Below are 13,818 nucleotides of genomic sequence, written 5' to 3'. Positions count from 1 at the left end.
AAACTAAATAAAGGTCCAAGAGTGCAGGTTAAGTACAGGAAAAGAAGTTAAAGATATATCCAAATCATACTAGCTGTCACAAAGGAAGAGCTACTTAGATCAGAGATCAGCATTTTTGGTTTGAATATTTAAAATTGTCTGCTTCTGAATTTACTTGGCAAATTTTTAATATTAAAATAAAACCCATTTCATCAGAATTTCTAACCTATCCTCTTCCAATGTACTTGGAACCTGCACCAGATGATATACCAGGTGTGTGCCAGTGTCTGTCTGCACAGATAATACAACCAGGTAGGTCTACACGTGCCCAGGAGTGCGGGCAGCTGCTTGGTGAGTGGTCACACACGTTGTGCCACAGCTTGCCTGTCACTTGGCTTGAACAAAAGAACCACCAGCTTACACAGAAGCTGTGGCTGTGATGGTCCTATGCAGGCTCAGACCTCACCTCCTTTATCTGTCCCTTACTTGGTGAAACCTGAGCTCTCAAAGGACACCTTTGGAGTGAGCCTGTTTGCTTCTAGAAAAAAGAGCATGCTCGTGGTTTTTCTTCTCTCCATACCCATTTCCTACCCTTCTCAAGACTGCTGTGATGTATCTTTTTCTGAAAAATATGCAACAGTGTCTATGAGATGGCACCTGCTCTTGACATGTCCCTAAAAAGCAGTGGGTACAGAGGCAGCAGCTGAAAGCAGGTGGCCACTTCTCAGAAAAGACACGCACTTAAGATATAAAGCATTTGATACCAAATGGCCTAGGAATTCCTGTAACAGCAAATGGTGCTACTGTGAACTGAAAATGCCAAAAGTGAAGGCAGGGAGCTGATTTCTGAAGCCAGCTAGGGGGACAGATCACAGCTGCTGAAGCAGCCAGCCCCAGTGGAGGAGGTGAGGTGCTGAGCATCACCTTGAGCTCTGTGCACAAGAGCGAGCTGAGCAGCTCTGCCATATCAGGTATCTCCTGCAGAAATATCCTGCAGAGGCCTAAGGTTGCTGTAGCAACCAGAGTAATTTAAGAAATATTGAGAGAGAGAGAGACGGAGATATTGAACCAAGAGCAATAAAATAAAAAAATAGAGCATGTCTTAAAACACCCTGTTGCTCTCAGAAAACAGAAAAGGCCGCAGAGGAGCCATAAAGGAAGCAGGCAGTTTAAGGTAAGCGTGATGCTGAACATGGTGTTATATGTTGCAAGATGTTAGAGCAAAACAGACCCCAAGCAGTAAACACCCAACAATAGAGATTAACAGTCTTGCATCATTTTTTGACATTTTCTGCTGCCAGGTACTTCCAGAAGGACAATAATAGGAAAAGTTGCCAGCAATGAGGCTTCTAAATGAACAATAAAGGCAAGACTGACTCACAGAGACAGACATTTGAAATGGTGACTGATTTACCATGTTGTGCTTTTGGCTATGTTATAATAGGTCATTTTAAAATGGGCTGCTTTCTTTCCCTTGCCCGTGGAAGGAAAAACAAGGTGATTCGTCAGAAGCCTGTACTCATCTGGGAAAAACAAGGCCTGTTACACCAAGGACTTTCCTGTTGCATTTGACAACTGCAAAATAAGGATTTAAGTTTAGAGGGAACTCATACTTAAAACATGTTCTCTCAGGATTGATCAGGATCTTCACCAATGCAGATTCCCCAAAGCAGGTTCACAAGAACCACACTCATATAAACCTGTAAGAAAATTAGATGTTTTTAGAAATATCACAGAAATATTCACGAATTTTCTGAATGCCATAGAGAAGAGTGGATCAAAATCAACCAACAAGCCTTCATAAAATACGTAGGCTTGTTTCATTTTCCTGTATGCTGTGGAAGGGTGAGGGCCCCTTTGCAAGGGCAGAGACAGTAGAGGCAGAGGCATGTGATACCTTAGAAGTACTCTCTCCTGCTTAATCTGGTTATTTTTTTTTCCATGTTGTTATATGTAGAGCTATCACTCTTCTCAAACAAAATACTGCAAAGAATTATATATTTGAAGATCATCCAATCTGTACAAAACCAATGAGGATTGAAATACAAGAATTCTCATTGTCCTTTACTGCAACAATAACCATGTAATTGCAGGGTTACTGCTGCAAAATAATTTGTATTCAGGTGTAACAACTAGTTCTCAGAGATATTATAGTACCAATTTTCTTTGAGTTCTCTGTTCGTGGGAGTAGGTATATTGAACAATCTGACCTCCTTAAATTAAATTCAAATTATAATTTCAATGTACAAACTCTCTCTTGTTTGTCTAAGATGCTGAGACACAAGACTTAGTTCTGATTAATTTGGTTGTATAAAACAGTGACTTCCTGTGATGAAGTAATTGAAATTACAGTGGTGTAAACCAGATGGGAGCCCAGAACCACGTCTGCACTGATTGAGGGTACTTTAGTAAATAATATGCAAAATATTTCAGAAAAAATATGCTGCTATCCTAAAAGCAACATAGCACACAACTGCAGAGTATTAATATTGTTTGACAGTGTAACAACCCATTTTTTAGCTTGAGTTAATATGAAAGGATACTAAGCAGATGCTTCAGCTGCTCCAGATGTCATGCTTTGCTCAGGGGAATCTGGGAATGAATCTCCCTGTTTAAAGGAAATCCCCTGGCAGCATAAAGACAAACTTATGATATCCATTCTCCAGCCTCTTTGTGTAAATTTTTCCAGCTCTGCTTGTACACTAAGACTATGAGAACGATTTTTTCAGAGCACATGGATAGAACAGACAGGGTAGCAGTATTTCAGGCAAATGCTCAATAGCAGATCCATCAATTCCCACCTGGAGTGTGAAGGATAGATCTGATTTCTGTCTTGTAGTCCTCTGTGTTGGGGTGAGTTCTTCTGCCCAAGCAGTGCCACAGCCGCTCTGCTGGGCTGTCATTCCTCGTGGCAGCTGTAGCTGCCCCATCTCATCTACTGACATAAGATGCATAATATCATACAGGAGCATGGGTGAGTATGTGCTCCAGCTTCCAGCTCTCCACCTAACAGTGACTTTGTGCAGAGGTTTCTCTGGCTGTGGGTTTTGTATCTCTCCTCTTTTATGACCTGCTGTGAAACTACATCAGGTGGCAGTCTGAGAGGTCTAAGTACTCACGTGCCAAATTCAGACCAAAACTGAGACTAAGTACACCTTGTTCTTTCCAGACCATGTACATAGCAGCTATAAGTCTCTTCTAGTGGGAAACAGGAGTGTTTTACAGCAAGTTTTACAGCAAGTCTGATATTTCAGCCATCCCCATCTTTTGTTCTGGGAAGAACTTTGTTGAAACTACCCACGGCTGCTCAAACTTATACAGCATTATGCAGCTTCCTTCAGCAAACCTGTAGCAAATTCTGCCCCAGTTTTACTCAGCATGATCTCTCACTTCACTTACTAAACTCTGCAATAGCCTATAGGGCAGTTTGTCACCAACAGCACTGTGTCTGTGTGACCTCTTAATCTGCTGATTAAACCTGATTTGTAGATTCTCTGCTTTCTGCTTGTGAAATCAGAGGAAATCCAAGAAGGTAGTTTAGAAGTGGACCACAGCACATGTTGCTCTTGAAAAATGAAGCTTAGCCCTACAGCCATAACCTATTGGCTTCCTTCCCCAGATTTGAGGGGAAATGGCTCCAAGTCACTCTCTGTTGAAATTTCTTTTAACTTGATAGGTTTTAAGGCAGCTCACTGTTACATTCTAATAGAAATAACAAAAGACACCACCCTGTGATAACAACTATGTTAACAAAACCTCTTTAGAAAGCGAATATTTTCACAAGAGATTTTTAAAAATAGCACTATACTATTCCAGAGAAAAGTAGCAGGGATTCATAATGCCTGCCTTTAAACTACACAGATGCCTGTATCCAATCCAGTAATCTGCAGTCTCTTTAGGGCACATTAGAAGGGAAACCCTCCCAGGTACAGAGATAGTCCCCTGTATCTGTTTACATCTGTAACTTATGTGGAGATGGATGCTCCTGTCCCTCTCTGCTGACTGTGAAGCTGGATAGTTGTTGAGTTCACAACCCATATTTGCTCTGAATCATCATACTGTCTGGGCTTTGGTAAATGATATTCACAGGAAAATGGAAAGAGAATGTGAGTGTGACAGGCTTCCATACTGATACATGTAAATAAGGCAGCTCTGCACAGACTTTCATCATAATGAATCATCACAGAATTTTTTTGTTGAGGTGCCAGAGCACCTTTTTATCCCTATTTTAAAATTGCTCCTTTGGAACAAAAAAAACCCCCAACTTAAACATTTCCATTAAGTCTGCACATGTGAGAAGAGCTCGAGGGCTTTTCCTTTCTTTCTTGCATTAGTGGAAAGTTTCAATCCATTGATGTCCTGCTCAGGAGAAGAGCTGACATCCAGCAGGTAGAAGTGCCAGGGAGGATCTCCACTATGATCCAGTGCTGTCATAGCAATGTCAGGCATTTTTCACAATAACATCAAAATGGATGCAGGTTGTGTTTCCTGATTTTTAGTACGAAGTAGCTTTATCATATTAATGAAAATCCTATTGATTTTGTAACCATGCTAGAAGATTTGCGTAGGTACACATTGCTAGAAAATGTTTACTATCATTCTGCCTTGAAGCTGTGTGTTAGACAAGCTTCTACCAACAACAGAAGGTCTGTTTCAGCTGTGCCGAACACCCTTGTCTTTACTGCCAGGTAAGAGAACTGAATGCCTTCTGGAGTCACAGTAGTGTTTCAAAATCTGTTTACATTACATATGTAGATGCTGCATGTGATCTTGGTTTGCCACGTCGGTCAAACATGTAATTTTCAGCTGGGTAAAACCCCATTCTCTCAGCAGTCTCTCCAGTCAACCCTTCAGTAGGGAGGTTTTTACTGTAATGGAACAGGAGACTTCTGCAAACACCTAACTCTTGGCCAAGTAGTACATGAAAATCATGATGCAAACTAATGTACATGACTGAACTCCTGGACTTAGGTTCTGAGCTAAAATCCCCAACTGTTGTACTTTATGATGTACTCGCTAAAATGGAGTCTCCACATATTCTAAGACAGGATGTCAGGATTTGCCCCTAAAAATATTGCTTAAGCTTTTGAAGGACCTGTGGGAGCTTGAAAAATTCATTTCTGTCCCTTCTTTTCCCACTCAGTTTCAGCTCGATCCCAGTTGCTACTTTTTCTTCCTCCAAAAGGCCAAACACAAATCCCCATTGTTCCACAGGCAGGGTTCTTTCCATATAAATGTGAACCTTTAGTTATCTTAAGGGCATCAACAATATTCAGATTTTTCATAACAGTCCAAGGTGAAAAATGAAACAAAACTTCAGTACTCACCGTTGTGCAAAACTGATGGGCTCAAAACAAAATGTTACCATCCATGTTTTCCTTAATAGCAGAACATCTCCTGATATTAGGAAAGGTAATTAGAAACTCTGCTTAATCATGCCTTATCATTACAGGTTAAAGGTACTCTATTAACTCTGCTATTTGGAGTAGATTTGAGCTCAAGGACACATTTTATGAAAATAGAGTTTCAGAGAAACATATGTGGTTTGGCTTCACTGGCCCTGTTCTTCCTAATTTCAGCTGTGGGAAGTTGCCTTAGTTACTCCTGATTGTTTCTAAATATTGAGTGCATAAGTTCCTTAAAATACAACTCGGACATAAAGAATTTCTTTTTGGCTGTCACCATGTTATAATCTGATCTCTGAGCACAAATTTCAAGAGTGCATATTATAATTTTTTTGTGCGTATATGGGAGCATGTATGTGTATGTGTGTGTACGTACATAAATATACAAATAAAAAAATAATTCCCACACCAAGTGAATCCAGAATACCTTTGAACTTAGACACTACAGACCTGTGATACCTAAGTCAGATGTTTGCAGTACATTCAGAACAATTGTCTATTTCTGTGTTGCCAAAAATTGTAATTAACCTGATGCTTGGTTGTGGTGCTTGTGACACTCTCCAGCTCCATTCTCAAGGTAAACTACCATGACAAAAAACAATCTAGACTTCCCATGGGAGTTCTCTTGACTAAGATTTTCTTCATGCATTTACATTATTTGACTTCTTTCAAAAAAAAAAAAAAAAGGAAGATAAAGTAAAATCATAGAAGTTTACTGCCAGAGAGTAAATCATTGTAATGGTCTCTCATGAATTCAGAAATATTATGATGAATATCTGTATAAAAATTCTTTTTCTTTTCAACAATAATTAAGGGAGCATAATTCTGATATTTAGATGAAATATTGAGCCTTGGTAACACAGGCAAGGTTTATGATGCAGTAATCAAGATGTGAGTATTGACTTGTGGGAATGAGGACAATGATTGCGCATTTTCCTAGGCAGGAGGCAATAATTTCTCTGACTAATGAAATAGCATGTGATTTCAGCCATTGGCATGTACTCCTCTCAGCTTTACCATGTAACTTCTGAAAATCAGACACTTTTCTGGGTCCCCATTTGTTCTTATGCAGGGTTGGGTTGGTTTTTTTTAATTTTTAACCTATTACAAAGAATCCTGCAGAGCTGTGAAGTGAACTTACGAAGGTGTTACTCAGCTGTAGTATCCAGATCTGAGTTAGTGAAATATCATTAAAGAATCCTTTTATTCAAAGTCACAATTGAATTCACTTTCTTAAGGTGTCAAAATTTTTCTTTTACTTTGCTGCCAATTAGGTGTGCATTGTACAGAAGAGAGACACCAAGAAAATGTATGCCATGAAGTATATGAATAAACAGAAGTGCATTGAGAGAGATGAAGTTCGCAATGTTTTCCGGGAGCTACAGATAATGCAAGGCCTGGAACATCCCTTCCTAGTCAATCTGTGGTAAGAAAATCTTTAAAATGCTTTCAAGGATTTCTCATTTTCTCCTTGTTGCTGAATCTGTTCAGATTATGTAAGGCTGGAAAGCTGAGAAGAACAAAAGATTTTTGGTGACCTCCTTTGTTAAAGGTATTAAGGTTTCACAGAGAATTTTTTTTTGTCATTAATATTTTAAGGTGTCTTTTTTAATTGGAATATTTAAGCATCATATTCATCTGTTCATTTCTGATTTGGTTTCTCTCCAAACTGTTACAGCAGTGTGTGGAAATGTGTTGTCCTGTCCAGCTTCATCATTTATCTGTGATAATACCTGGATTAAACATCTTTCATAAAGCCATGGAATATCAAAACCAATAATTCATTTAATTTTTTTTCTTGAGTTGATTCAGAGAAAAGTCAAAACTCAGTTACTTTCTAAAAATTACTGACACAGGACAGCAGAAAAGTGTCTTTTTGTCCCCTGGAATTTCCCTTATCTTCTCCATGCTAGCCACTGAATCTCTTGGTCACATATGAGTGTGAGAAAATGCTGGTCAAGCAATGACTAGTGTCAACTATACCACCAGCTTAAAGTATTTGCTGGCTCTTATGTAGTGTGATAATACTCGTTGGCTTTCATAGTGATAGTAGTAATGGGATGCAGAGTTTTCCTCCTTTTCTAATGACCTATATCATTCAGAAAATAAAAAGGTGGAGGGGACATAAATCATTATGATAATAAAATTGTTCTCTTTGTGAATAGCTTGATGGTCACAATGCACACTTGATCTTGTGTTTTGTGAGTTTTAGCTGCCTTACTTGAGGTCAGTGTTTTGCCCATCCCTTAGCTCACTCCTGGTGCCAGGTTAGCACTTTTCACCTTTTCAATTAAAAGCCAAATTGTGTTCTGTCTTGAGTGAACACAGCTTTAGTATAATTGCACTCTGTTATAACAGCAAAGCATTTGAACACAAAATTGGTTCCAAAATGACCTAATTATATATATATATACATATATATATATGTGTGTGATCTCCACTTGACATGAATGATCTGAGCTAATCTAATACCCTGTTGAAGGCTTAAAGAAAAAGATATAAACATTGTGACTATAATACAAAACTTTTCCAGTATATTTTCCAAGGTTCCAGCAACCTGTAGTCTTGGGATTTCTTGACCAAAGATATACCATATCTGTGCCTAGGAGCCTGTGGATTTCTCTGTTATGCATTTGTCTACCTTTCTTGAAATCCCACTAACTTTTGTTCTTTATCAGGAGGTATGGAAGTTTCCACTGTGTAACTACACACTGTACCGAAACAGTCATAAGTTAATGTGGTCTGAGAGATAAACATAACAGTGTTGAAAGACTGAAGATCAAATATTTATTGTGAAACAAAAACAATGCTAGATTCCCATAACAGAATTATAATCAGATGATAAATATTGTTTCTCTTTTTCTTTTTCCATGCCAAATATTAAACTTGAAATAAGCAATATTTTAAAATGGTATTAGGCATTATGATGCTTTTTATCCTTCCTGCACTTCTAAGGTACTGTCACAGGATCTCAAGACTCAAATGTTATACTATATGTGTGTATGAGAAATGCAGAAAATGAAAGAGAAATACAGTACTCTGGAGCTAACAAAACATTTCAGGCATACAGGACACTATTCAAGATGCTTCAGTGCACTAACCATGTTTTATATTTGATGTCTCTAGCTATGGTTATAGTTGACCAATGTATCTACAAGTACTGATCTCTTCACTCTCATGGCTGGTGACAGGACTTGAGGAAACATCATGAAGTTGAGGCAGGGGAGGCTTAGGTTTGATATTAGGAAAAGGTTCTTCACCCAGAGGGTGTTTGGGCACTGGAACAGGCTCCCCAGGGGAGTGGCCACAGCATCAAGCCTGACAGAGTTCAAGAAGCATTTGGACAATGCTCTCAGGCACATGGTGTGACTTTCGGGGTGATTCTGTGCAGGGCCAGGAGTTGCACTTGATGATCCTTTTGGGTCCCTTCCAACTCAGGATATTCTGTGACTCTATGATTCTGTATGAGGCTCTACTGACATTCAGGGACTTGGACTAACACTATCAGAACTGTAGAAATTTTTCCAAAAAATAATTTCATTGACCCTTATTATTTTCACCTGAAGTGTTCACCTCAAACACTGCACATTTAAATGTTTGGTGATTCAAAGCCCTGACTCCAGTGTGAGCTACTGAACTGCTGGAGAACCTGTATTTCACCCTGGGATAGCAAAGGGAAATCTTGAGCCTGAGCCTTCCCAAAATTAATCTAGTCTACCCCACATAGGTCTTTCCTCGTATCAGGCTCATAATATGTTTCTATAAAAATTAGCCTTGAACAATCCTAAATGAATTTAGAATAACTTCTGATATATTTCTGGAGTGTCTACACTTGCAGGCTACAGTAGCATGTTCCAGACTTCTGACTTCTCTGTCTCAAATTTCACCTGAATTTCAAGACATTCTATGCATTATCTTCAAATAATGATTTTTGTTATTGAACTGCAACAAGGGCAAATCACAAAACCATAAGTGATCTGTGAATAATGGTCACATCTGTTCTGTTAACACTAAGCCATATGAAGCTTTTAAACATACGAATTGTATTTCATTTATTTAATATTTGAAACTACATTTCAAATGTAGTTTGAGAAAAGGAACAATGCAAGTATGAATGGAATAGTCCTTAAATATATTCCCAGAAATAATGTCTTAAAATAACATTTTCATTGATTGTAGGTGAACTAGCATCCTGTTTAATGTATTTTTACTTGAAATTTAGATGCAATAATAATTTGCACCAAATACGTTTACATTGTAGTTATAACTTGTATTAGATGATTAACACAAGTCCATGAATTTTCCTCTTATGAGTCAATTCCTGACATGCTAATGGAAGGAAACAGTTGAATCTGCATTTCTTCGGTAGTAATTGCAGCTAGATTAGTTTCAGAGTTAGATTTCGTTGTTTGTTTTGTTAATTGCACTGTAAATGTACAAAGGGACTGTAACAGGAGCCACTAACGCTGTATTGTTTCAGGAACTGGAATAGTAATTTAACAAAAACCAGTTATGTCCTGCTGTATGGGGGATAACACAGCAGCAGCTTGTTTAAATGACAAGGTTCTTCTGGCCTAGGCTGGCTTTCCAGCCTCTATCACACTCTCTCAGGGCTCATATCAGTTTTCAGGAATCCTGTCTAAGGTATGATTTGGTAACTAAAATCCAGAAATCAAAATACTTTTATTTTTCCTAAAGTATCCTGTAGGAACAATTTCGGTGTCTTTTTTTTTTTTTTTTTTTTTTTGCATTAGGCTGAGTTGAAATTAAGAAAAGTTGAATCTTTCAATTCAAAATATCAAATCCTAAATCAAAGCTGAAAAGTATATTTGGAGGAAATTCTGTCATGGTAACCTTAGCATGTGTTTGTGGGACTGTCCCTGACAATGATGCCTTTTCCTGGTCTTAAAATCAAGAGGCATACATGGTTAGAAGGGGAAAAGGGATTTTACCTTGGTATTTATTTTAAGGATCCTTAGGTGTACACGTCCAGGTCATATGCATCGAGATGCACACCGCCGAATCTATCTCTGTGTCCGTGTCTCTCTTCTCGTGTCCCCCCCAACATTGGGTATAACATTATAGGTTTTACTAATTAGCATATCTATCAAAGATTCCCCAATGAGAGGCTCAAGTGAGCCCCCCTCCCCAAGGAACCTTCCCCTGGATGGTTCTATCTTGATTTACAAAATGTGTTCTGGAGAGGACCTTGGGGTCTGGGGCACACTGATCCCTAGCTACGAAGCTTCTAAAATGTTTAGTCTCTTAGCTTGACAAACAAGTCCAAGAATGTAGGCAAAAAGCACTAGGAATACAGAAGGTGTAAAAAGGTATAACAGGGGTATAAAAGAAAAGGCAAAAATCTTCATGGCATCAACAAGAACAGCTGATTCTCAAAAGTTTATCATCTGGTCTTCAAAATAAAATTAAAATAGTAATAAATCTCCCAACAACTCCTTGAACAAAAGGGAATACTAACCAAGCACGTTAATCTTTGTTTGAGAAATTACATCATCAAAAATAAAAGTTGGCAATTCAAGAAACAAACATGAATACTGGAAAGTCCTTTATTTTTTCATGATAACTGAAGAAAGTAATGAGGTATGTGCATACAATCTGTCATCAGTTAAATTCTTGTGGAGAGAAAAAGAAGAGGAAAGAGGGTGAACATTCTGTGGTGGGTAGTTCTGCTGGATCTATCAGTAACCACAGCTTACACAAGAATACAGAGCAGCTCATATAAAAAAAGGGTAGCATCTCAACTCTCAAAGATCTCTATTAAAAAGCTTTTTGAGGCTCATGCATCTTCTCTGAGCTTTATTAAATTTAACTTCACAATCTCAACCTATAAGTCACATTATTTGAAGTATGAACTGTCTTTCATAACATCTGACACAGAAAGGAATTACTCTTCTGTAAATGCTCATAAAGGCTTGGAGGATAACAGTGTTTTTCAGGAAGGGTTTGGGGTTGATTTATAACCTTCATTTTAGAAATGAAATTGAATAAATGCTTAAAGCCAGTTTTATCACCATTAGAGGCATTTCTGATAATAGAGATTCCTTCTTAAAATAAAATTCAGTCTGTTTTTTATCAGAACTTTTTTTGGCCTGGGTATTTCAAGCATAGATGAATGGGCTGTGGAAATGTCAGCTGCCAACTTGGTCCTACCTCGAGACTGTTCCTCTCTAATATTCAGCATTTTATCCATGTTCATCCTTCCCCAGATAGCTGAGTGTCCCCTGGGCAAGATGTGTGGTGTTCCTGAATGTATTCATATTTTAAATACATTTCTTACAACGTGCATTAGGACTGAGCCAAGAGCCAGGTTACTTGCCATGTACCACTGCCGGTAGGTTTGGTATTATGTGACTTGTCCTCAAACACAAGGAGATGTTTGAAGCATCTACTCTGAAAGCTCTGAAAACAACAAGGCTTACCACAAAAGACAGAAATTTTTTTGCAAAAACACCTCATGTATCAAAGTGGTTTCTATGCTGATGTAGAACTGAAAAAACTGAAAAAAAATTGGATCATTTCTCAAAAGTTTTGAAACATTGAAGTGATCTTATTTTTAATAGCCTTGCTAAATTTTTTTAACTTGTCAGAACATTTTCTAAAGCAGCAGAGGGAGAAGGATAACCATTTACTTTTGTCAGCTTATAGGTCATTTTCCTAGTATAGACAAAACAATATGTTTGATTTATTTAACAAGCCATGTAGAAGTGTTAGCTGCATTCTCAGAGTGGCTGTATACTGCGATGTATTTTTCTTTTGACTCATCAGTCTGCAGAAACTGCATGTATTCCATGACAGACCCACAAAAGTACATTACTGTTACCAGCTACAGTAAAGCCAAGTTTCAAATCAGTGAAAAGTGAAGAACACACATTGCAGCAAAAATGTTCATGCGTTTCTGAATTCATCTGATACCCCAACGTGCCTTCAAAAGAAAGAGAAGTTAAAAAAGAGGAAAAAAAAAGGATTCTGGAGACAAGAAATTATTTGTTCAGTCTCAAGGGTTGGATGGGTTGCTTAATGTATGCACATTTACAGATGCATAACTGGACATTAACACTTCCCTGTGAAGGTGCTCTTTCTAGAATATTTTGGGAACGATGTCACCTTGGACTGCACCATAGCATGGCTTTGCTCCTCAGGTTGGCATCAAAAATGTACATAAATCTACAAACTTAGGGAAGCAAGAACACCTGACCAAGTGTTTTACTGCTGGGTGGAGATGAAAATGACCAACCAAGGAGCACCAATTACCTATCAGAGGCAACAAAAGGAGGTAGTTTAGGTCAGTCTCAGGTGAGCTTGCTTAGTGGCTGTGGTCTTGTGGCTGCCTAACTTGCCATGATATAGGAAGCCTAATCTGGAATGAAGAGATTTTATGGGGGGATTCAAAATTTCTTTTCTGACAAGTGGTGTGACTGGCTTTCTGAGCTTCATGAGACACCACAATAAAGGCTGTGAGTAAAGTTCATGATCTAACAGAAAAATTGCTTTATGTTTCTGGAAGGGAGCAGTGGGGTTGTGTTGTTTCCTGCTAGGACACAGGCTGGGTGTTTGCTACTGTCCTGACAGCCCCGTGCTGAAAAGGAAAGGTAACCTGCGCTGATGTCTGTCTTCATAGTATGTGGTGGATCCCAAAAAGGTAACAAAACCATCCTGACACAGATTCAGTTTTCCTGGAGAGTAATGAAGATGCTCAATGCTCTTCACTACCTTTGGTTATACCCAGCTGCTCCAAGTCTGGTTTATGTGGAGCAAAACTATGGTGTTGTCCTCATTGGCTATGTCTATACCAGTAACTTAGAACTAGGTATCCTTTCTGGGCTCTCAAACCCAGTATTTCATGTTGCAAAATGTTTCTAGGCCTGCTCCCAGCCTTGCTGTGGGCTGGGGCATGAGCATCATCCCAGAGGAGCCCCAGGGGCAGCCAGATTGCTCCCAGTAGGTAGGCAGCTTGCAAACCCACATCTCCCTGGGTTTGGGAGCTGACCAGGTGCAGGCATTTTTGTGCCGTTTGGTCTTAGTGCATTTGGACAACAGTCACTGACATGTTTATTGATGCAACATGTGTTTCTTTTGTGAATTTAGCTGAGGTCATGAATGCCAGGCCATGTAATCGTGGTCCGTTTCAGGTATCTGACAGTGTCTAAGTTTTTATTCCAGCCAAGAAGAGATTTTAAATCAAGGGAGAAAGATATATTTAGCATCTTGTACAGATCTTAGATGGGTGAATTATTTTTGCTATAGACAAAGCAAAGGGTGAGTACTTTCCTCAAATAGCTAGATCAATTCTTCACTGCATTAATGTAAATCTGAAATAGGCGAAGATATTGAAAAAGACTGAAAACATTTTCTGTTCTTTAGAGCCTTAGAAGAGATAATGATGGAAAAAGGGCAGGGAAAGGTGATGAGGCAG

The 13,818-nt window shown here is 38.7% G+C and overlaps 1 protein-coding gene across 1 annotated transcript in view; it reads left to right on the top strand.

Annotated features, from left to right (window-relative positions):
• Positions 1-13,818, top strand: part of STK32B (serine/threonine kinase 32B) — a 162,187-nt gene that overhangs the window by 29,642 nt on the left and 118,727 nt on the right. The window contains exon 3 of the mRNA XM_032109940.1: positions 6,659-6,810. Within this exon, the coding sequence (XP_031965831.1) occupies positions 6,659-6,810 (152 nt within the window). The remainder of the gene's footprint in view (positions 1-6,658; positions 6,811-13,818) is intronic.

The sequence above is a fragment of the Corvus moneduloides genome, chromosome 5 (genome assembly GCF_009650955.1).
Source record: "Corvus moneduloides isolate bCorMon1 chromosome 5, bCorMon1.pri, whole genome shotgun sequence".
Taxonomy (NCBI): Eukaryota; Metazoa; Chordata; class Aves; order Passeriformes; family Corvidae; genus Corvus; species Corvus moneduloides.
The sequence above is the reverse complement of the archived record's forward strand: the minus strand, read 5'-3'. Positions and strand labels throughout refer to the sequence as shown.